Source organism: Ichthyophthirius multifiliis, assembly GCF_000220395.1.
Source record: "Ichthyophthirius multifiliis unplaced genomic scaffold scaff_1120509250401, whole genome shotgun sequence".
Classification (NCBI taxonomy): Eukaryota; Ciliophora; class Oligohymenophorea; order Hymenostomatida; genus Ichthyophthirius; species Ichthyophthirius multifiliis.
The window spans coordinates 1-8,273 of record NW_004086776.1 but is presented as its reverse complement, the minus strand read 5'-3'; the positions used below and the strand labels follow the sequence as shown (position 1 = coordinate 8,273).

At 17.8% G+C, this 8,273-nt stretch overlaps 2 protein-coding genes across 2 annotated transcripts, besides 12 other annotated features; both read left to right on the top strand. All coding sequences in view use genetic code 6, as the record gives it.

Moving 5' to 3' along the window:
• Positions 1 to 1,406: 1,406 nt before the first annotated feature.
• Positions 1,407 to 1,479: a microsatellite.
• Positions 1,480 to 2,328: 849 nt separating this feature from the next.
• IMG5_071530 (hypothetical protein) lies at positions 2,329 to 5,281 on the top strand (the record flags this gene model as incomplete). Its single annotated transcript, XM_004036688.1, has 3 exons — positions 2,329 to 3,661; positions 3,761 to 4,436; positions 5,035 to 5,281. 3 exons carry the CDS (start codon positions 2,329 to 2,331, stop codon positions 5,279 to 5,281), a joined length of 2,256 nt encoding a protein of 751 aa, XP_004036736.1.
• Positions 2,337 to 2,375: a microsatellite.
• Positions 3,663 to 3,752: a microsatellite.
• Positions 5,282 to 5,345: a microsatellite.
• Positions 5,346 to 5,373: 28 nt separating this feature from the next.
• Positions 5,374 to 5,402: a microsatellite.
• Positions 5,403 to 5,445: 43 nt separating this feature from the next.
• Positions 5,446 to 6,581, top strand: IMG5_071520 (protein kinase domain protein; the record flags this gene model as incomplete). The annotated part of the gene is made up of 4 exons (XM_004036687.1): positions 5,446 to 5,513; positions 5,555 to 5,738; positions 5,783 to 6,469; positions 6,522 to 6,581. The coding sequence occupies 4 exons, from the start codon at positions 5,446 to 5,448 to the stop codon at positions 6,579 to 6,581; spliced, it is 999 nt and encodes a 332-aa protein (XP_004036735.1).
• Positions 6,582 to 6,697: 116 nt separating this feature from the next.
• Positions 6,698 to 6,759: a microsatellite.
• Positions 6,709 to 6,746: a microsatellite.
• Positions 6,760 to 6,890: 131 nt separating the features above from the next.
• Positions 6,891 to 6,929: a microsatellite.
• A 1,020-nt stretch (positions 6,930 to 7,949) lies between these two features.
• Positions 7,950 to 7,992: a microsatellite.
• A 93-nt stretch (positions 7,993 to 8,085) lies between these two features.
• Positions 8,086 to 8,184: a microsatellite.
• Positions 8,132 to 8,178: a microsatellite.
• Positions 8,153 to 8,206: a microsatellite.
• Between the last annotated feature and the right edge of the window lie 67 nt (positions 8,207 to 8,273).

The following is an 8,273-nucleotide window of genomic DNA, read 5'->3' as shown; positions in this document are numbered from 1 at the left end:
AATAGGTATATTCTATTAATACTAATGATAATATTAAAATCTTTATGGTGGTTAACATAATTTTTTTTATTTTTTTTTATTTTATTTAGTTTTTTAAATAAATTTATTTATTTTAATTTTTTATTTATAAAAATTAAAATTATAAATAATTTTTGTAAAAAAAAAAAATTTAAAAATAAATTAAATTTCATTAATTAAATTTTTTTTTTTATAATTAATATATATATATATATATATTTATGTAATGATAAAATCATTAAATTAATTAAGTATCAACTAATCTATAATAAATATTATCTTCAAATATAAAGGGTTATACAACTATTTCAAGTAAATTATCATAAGAACTAAAATTAAGTATTCTTTTAATAATCTTTTCAAAATTATTTTAATATTAGGAAAGATTTTATTCATTTAAATTTTATAATATAATATCTTAAAAATAAACCTAAAAAAAAATATTAATGTATATATATATACATTAATATTAATATTACATCTTTATCTTCTTCTTCTTCTTATAAAATAATTACTTTTAAAATTTTATTTTAATATTCAATTGAATAATCCTTTATAAAAAAGCAGATTTAAATAACCTTTTTTTTTCCAATATGTTAAATACAATTTAGAAGATTAGTAGAATTAACATATACTAAATAGCATTTAATTTTGAATTATCTTTTACAGAAATTTTCCCATTCTTAATATTAAATATTTTCTTAGAATTTAATCAAATCGCTTATTTTATTAAAATCTTTATTTTATCTATGCACATTTTTTAAAACAGAAACTAATTATTTATTAAAATTTTATTATTATTTCATTAAATAAAAAAAAAAAATACATTTTCTTTTTTCATTGTTTTCTTCCTAAATATCTATTTTTTCAAATTATTTCATATTTTTAAAAAAATCATCTAAATCATAATATATTTCATGAAAATTAATATCATCGTTAAAATACGCTGGAATTTTTAATACATTCGTATAATCATTAGGTATTAAAGAACCATTACTTTCACTTTTTTATGAAAAAAATAAATAAAAAAACAAATAATTATATATTAATATATATAATGTATGATTACAAGCCTTTAATACTTCTTATTTTGACTAATTAATTTATTTTAAATTCTTTATCAATAAAAAATATTGAAAATAAATTATTTTTTGAATCGTTTAGTATTAGCTCAACCTTACCTTATAAATTTGGAATTCTTTTAATTTCCTTAATTCTTAAAATCAAATCAAAATCACTATTTATAATTTGTTTACTTTCATTTTATTTTATTCCAAACCATGTCAATTATGTTACTTTTTTCATATAATTAAGAAAATAATATATAAAATTTACAGCTTTATTTGGAAAAGAATTAATACGAATACTTTCTTAAGGCTAGAATTCTATTTATTATTTCTATATTTTTTTCCTATTTTTTTTTTTTTATATTTAAATTATTTTACTATTCTTTTTTTTTTTTAAAAAAATAATAATAATGCTTTAGAATATTATAAGGTAAATAACAAACTTAAAAAATTCATTCTTATTTTAAATTTATAAAAAATTATTTTAAGTTTGTATAATTAATTTGTTTTTTCTTCCTTTATAATATTCTAAATAAAGTAAATAAGATATTTTTATTTTTTTTAAATAATGATTATCAAACCTATATTTAACTTCCTTCTCCACTATATATAAAATATTAACATTAAGCTTAATGATTGGTTTATAATTTTGGCGCTCTATTATCTTTGGCGGGGGAATACTAATAATTTAAAAAAAAAAAAAATATAAAATACATAAATTTATTTACATCAAATCTTTTAAGATAAATTGTGTCTCCAATACTATATACTATTGGACTTTTTTCCTTCTTTTTATAAAATATAAATACTTCTATATATTAATGTTTCTATTATTGGCATAATTAATGATTAAAAGTATCATCTATAACTTTTAAACGAGTTAGAAAATCATTTGAGGTAGAATAAGTGTTTGTACTATCTAAAATTATAGCTAAAACATTACATTGCTTTTATCCACTTTGAAATATTTCATCTAATGTTGAAATCTAATTCTATTTAATAATTACATTATAATAATTTTACATTTTATATATATAAAAGTTTAATTTAAATACATTTAAAACTAACGTGCTCATATATTTTTTATAAAAAAAAAATCTTAAATGATATATATATAAAAAATTATAATTAAAAAAATATAAATACAGATATATTTTAATTAATACAAAATTTAAGATATTAACTAAATATTATTAACTTTAATTTATAATTAAAAATAAGTTAAGTTATATAAATATCAAGTATGTCTAAACTTCCCAATAATATAATACTTCCCAATAATATAATACTAAAGAATTCTTCCTAAAATAATTCCACTCCCCACCAGCCCATAAAAAGGTCTTTTTTCTCTCAAACTAAGAACTCTTTCCGAGCTTAAGCCCTCTAATTTCCCTCTATAGAAGAATAATAATTAGACTAAATTCCCGAATTTTAACAACTCCCAAATCAAAATAACTAAAAAAAAGAAAGTGAAGAAAACATTATTAATTAGAAGCAAAAGGGTGTCCTAGGACTATTATTTTCACCTTTATTGAAAAGAGTATTGACAAAATACGATAATAATCAAGTACCCAAAATATAAATCCATACGATTAATTTACAATAGGAGACTTACAAGTTTTAAAAGAAACAATTTAAAAAACCGTCAAGAACTAGAGTAGGAACTACAATAAATTCGCGATAAAAAAATAAACTAAAATAAATAACATTAAAGCCAAAAGTATTAAAAAAATGGGAAAAAGTAAAAAACTAGCTCCTAATTTTTACTGTCATGAAAAAACTTATTGGCGACATAAAACAATATGGAACATCCGTTCAGGCTTTAAATATTAGTGATTAAATCATAGATAGATGTTAGGATATTTTAGAAAAACAGTAAGGAATATAATCTAGTAAAAAGAAAAAAAAATTCCTTTTATATCCAGAAAATCATCTGCTAATTTATACAAATATCATACAACTATTTATTTTTATAAACTTTACAATATTATCTCCTTATTTTCTCTTTTTTAGAGAAAAGCGTTCCTTAACTCACTATATAATTGATAAAATAGTCGATATTTTATGTTTTTTGGATATTATTTTAATCCTAAATAGACCTTTTTATAACCTAAATGGTATTTTAATAGATTCCCGAAAGTCAATTTTTTTAAAATACTTTAAAGGTTTTTTTATTATCGATATATTGTAAATAATTCCTTTCGAATTGTTCATAAATAATAGCATTTCTTTGTATTTAAATCCAGCCTATTATTCGGATATACTGAGAATTTTGAGAATTCCAATAGTGTATAATCGAATAAATATAATTTAAAAAATATAAGATTATTTTAAATTGACAAGTATTTCAATTCGTTTATTTAAGTTTTTATTCAATGTGGCTTTTTGTGTACATATAGTAGGTTGTATTTGGGTATTTCTATCCGAAATATAAAATAATACTCAAGAAAAAACCTGGATTAAGACCTTCGGAATCCAAAACGAAGAAAATTTAACAAAATATCTATTTTCTATATACTGGACTATAACAACTTTAGCCACAGTAGGTTTTGGTGACATATCGGCTTAAAATGACCGTATAAATATATATATATATATATATATATATATATATATATATATATATATATATATATATATATATATATATATTTATATAAATATATAATTAAAAGTCGAAAAAATATTCACAATATTCTGGATGATATTAGGAGCTGGTTTATATTCATTTATAGTAGGTTCTTTATCTTCTATGATGACTGATTCAGAATCTCGTTAATAAAAACTTGCCAAAGCAATATATATAATGGATGAGTTTTGTGAATAATCAAAGCTTCCATTAAAAATAAGGAATAAAATAAGGACTTCTTTATAATATAATTCCATTAAATGTTTACTAAGCAATAGCGAAAAAGAGGAATTCTTCGATTCGATTCCTAATAATCTAAAAATAAATTTAGCCATGAACATGTTCAAAGGGATGATTTCCGAAATACCTTTTTTAAGGAACAAAGACAGTGTCTTTTTAGCCAATCTACTACCCATGTTATAACCTTTGAAATATAATAAAGGAGACTATGTGTATTATTAGCATTCCTATCCTAATCTTATTTATTTTATAGTTGATGGGAGAGTTAATTTTCTTATTGGAAATAATGAAATGGCCTTTAAAACTTTCGTTTCGGGCTCCTATTTTGGAGAAATTGAAATTTTCGAATAATGTTTAAGGCAGTTTAATGTCAGATGTTAGGAAGATTCTGAATTTTTGACTTTAGATAGGGAATATTTAAAAGAATTAATGTAGAAATTTCCAAAGGTTAAACAAGAAATGAGGGCAATGTCAAAAAGTAGGTAAATACATATTGATAAAGCACTTGTTTAGGTTGAAAAATTCGTTTAATTAAATGATTAAGATGAGTTTTGGAATTAATAAAAGATAAATAATACTTTTAAATAAATAATAATTAAAAAAAGGTAATCAACAATGTAAAATGATGGCAATACTTTTACTAATTTAATTATTTAATAATCTTAATAATTAAATAATAATCAAATTATGGATACAAATAATGATGATTAAAAATAAAAACAATAAAAAACTGAATAATAAGAAGGATATTATTTATAGAAAATCAGTAAAAAAGTATTTATTTAAATAATATAGTCAATAAAACAATTAAAATTTGTTAGAATCTTAATATTAATAAATGGAAAGTTTAGTCCCTATAAAGGAAATAAACTCAAATAATAATTCAAGTCTATTTATAAATAATGATGATATTTAAAAAGAGGAGTACTAAAACGTAAGCGCTTTGAATAAAAAAATACCTTTAATTATTTTAGAAAATGATTATTTGACACGTTCCAAAAAAAATAGTTATAATAAATCCAAAACTTCAACTTAATAATAATTATAAACTAAACTTTAAAGTTAAAAATAATAAAATAGTTATTTGGATTTACTCGAGAAAAAAATTAATGAACATTCTGAAAATATTGAAATTATGGAAAATATGTGTAAAAATATACAAGATGTTGTCTCAGCTTTAGCAAAAGAAATTAATGAATTGGCTTTATAAAAGGATAAGAAATAAATAAAATCATAATTTTTTTTTGAAGGAATATAAAAAAATAACTCTTAAATTAAATTAAAAAAAAACGATGCCTTAGAAATGGCTTTATTTGAAGATTTATGAATTTTTTTATATAAAAATATTTTATTTATAAATAAATATTTATTTGTAAATATATATTATTATTAATTTTTATTTATATTATATAATTTTCCATATAAAAATAAAATATAAAAATATAAATTAATATTTATAAAATTTTATATAATTAAAAAAAAAAAAAAAAAATGGAAAACGAATTTTATAAAACATCAAACATAAAAGAAGAATATAAATTCGACAAAATCTTAGGAGAGTATAAAATAAAAAAACCACTAAATAATAAAAAAAAAATAGAGGATCATTTGCCGTTGTATACAAAGCAATAAAAAAATCAAACAATGAAGAATTAGCAATAAAAGTATTTGATAAGTAACAAAAAAAACAGACAAAATAAAAAAAATATAAATAATAAAATAGAGTATCATTAGAATATGATGATTAAATGGCATTAGAAACTGAATGCGATATAATGTCAAACGTAAATAAATTTTTTTAAAAAATATGAAAAAAAAATAAAAAAAGATTGACCATCCCAATATTGTAAAATGTAGTGCAGTATACGATGAAAAGTCTAAATTTTACATGGTAATGGAATTGATGACTGGAGGTGAATTATTTGATAGAATAGTAGAAAAAGAGACATATTCAGAAAAAGAGGCAGTTGATGTAATTAGGCCAATAGTAGATGCCATTAATTATTGTAATAAAATGGGTATAGCACACAGGGATTTAAAACCCGAAAATCTTCTTTATAATAGTCCTGATCCAGACGCAACAATTAAAATAACAGATTTTGGTCTTGCTAAAGTTATTTCAGATGAATTAATGACTACAGCTTGTGGAACACCTTCTTATATTGCTCCTGAAGTTCTAACAGGTAAAGGTTATTCATTTTCAGTTGATTATTGGTCTATTGGAGTTATTTTGTATGTTTTATTGTGTGGATTTCCTCCCTTTTATTAAGAAACTAACGATAAATTATTCGAATCAATTAAAAAAGGAGAATTCGGTTTCCCATCTCCTTAATGGGATAATATTTCTGAAAACGCTAAAGATTTAATTAGAAATTTATTAAAAGTAGATCCTAAATAAAGATATGGACCTGAATAAATCTTAAATCATCCATGGATTAAAGGAGAAGCATCAAAAAGACATTTGGCCGAATCTCAAGAAGCTTTAAGATAATATAATGCAAGAAGAAGATTAAGAGTATTTTTAATATTATTAATTTTTTTTTTTAAAAAAAAAAAATAAATTAAAGAGAGCTCAATTAAGTGTAGTTGCTGCTAATAGATTTAAACATTTAATCATGAACAAATGAATTTGCTCATTTTAATATATTGTTTAATTTTTTATTTAGTTAGTATCTTTATATTTTTTAAAAAAATAATTTTTTATTATTAATTTTATGAATTAATTATATATATAATAAATATTGAAAGAATTTTTATTTTTATTAAGAAAAATATATTTTTTTTAATAAAAAAGTATCTTTTATTCATTTATATAGAAAATAATATATATATTTAAAAATATATATTGAATAAAAAAAATTAGTTATTATTTTAAAAAATGAATTATTTTCTATTTTTATTTTAAATAAACATATTTTAGAAAAAATAGTTTACTTTTAAATATTTTTTTTTATTAATTATTCTTTTTTTTTTAAAAAAAATCTATTCCAATGTATTAATTTATATATAATTTATTTCCTTAAAAAAATATTTATTTTGTTTTGTATTTTTTTAAAAAAATATCAAAATAAATGTAAAAAGTATTAAAATAGTAAATTTACTTAGATAAGCAATTAAAAGAAAATCCAACAAACAGAAAAGTTTAAAATAATAGTAATAATTAAATTAATAATACAACGATTAAAAAACGAGGATTATTTTATATAAGTTTATTTATTCTTTTTTTATCAATCTGTTAATACTATTTCGAATATTAAAATTGCTTATTTATTAAATACTAAATAGAAAATAGTTTGCTAATTGATAATAAATATACAAAAAATAATAAAAAAACTAATAATTAAATAGAAAAGTTAGTTCCTTTAAAATAAAAAATACATTATTTATGGAATAAAAAATGGAATAAAATATATAAAAAAAATAAAAAAAGAAATTTAAATTAAACCATATCTAAAAATGATAATCAGTAAAAAGAAAAAAAAAAAAAATTGAAATACATTAATTTATTAGTAAATATTTTTTTGATATATTTTAAGTAATTAACTTATAAAAATAACATTTAAAGTAAAAAAAAAACTTATATACATTATTAATTTCTGAAGTATATATAAATAAAAAAATTATAAGTTTAATTATAGATTTAAAAATTTACGAACTAAAATTGTTTATTATTAATGAAACTTTTAATAATCTATGAATATACAGATTTTATTTAAAATATTCAAAAAATCAATAATAGACATTCTTAAAACTTATTTTTTGTGTATCCTTATATTTTTATTTCATTTTTAAAAATAGTATGTTTTTTTTTATATATTAAATTTTAAATTAATAATAACATTAATTTTATATAAAAATTAAATTATTGTAAGTTATTTATTATATTTTTTCAAAATTTCAATAATTTTTTTTATATTTTGATTTATAAAAATTTACATATTTAGAATGAAATTAATTTTTTATTCTTATGATTTTTTTAATAGAAATCAAATTTAAAATTAAATTAAATTAAATTAAATTAAATTAAATTAAATTAAAATATATATATATATATATATATTTAATTTTTTTATTTTATTGTAACTTAAAATATTAAATTGAAATAAAAAAAATCTTAAAATAAATTATTTTTAAATTAATATATATTAATATAAATATTAATAAATGTTATTTTATTAAATATAAAATTTTAAAAATAAAAAAATATAAATATTATAAATATAATATTATCAAAAAATAAAATATTAAAAAAAATCAAGTTTAGAAATTTATATAAATAAAAAAAAATTATATATTTTTAATTAATAAAAATAAATATT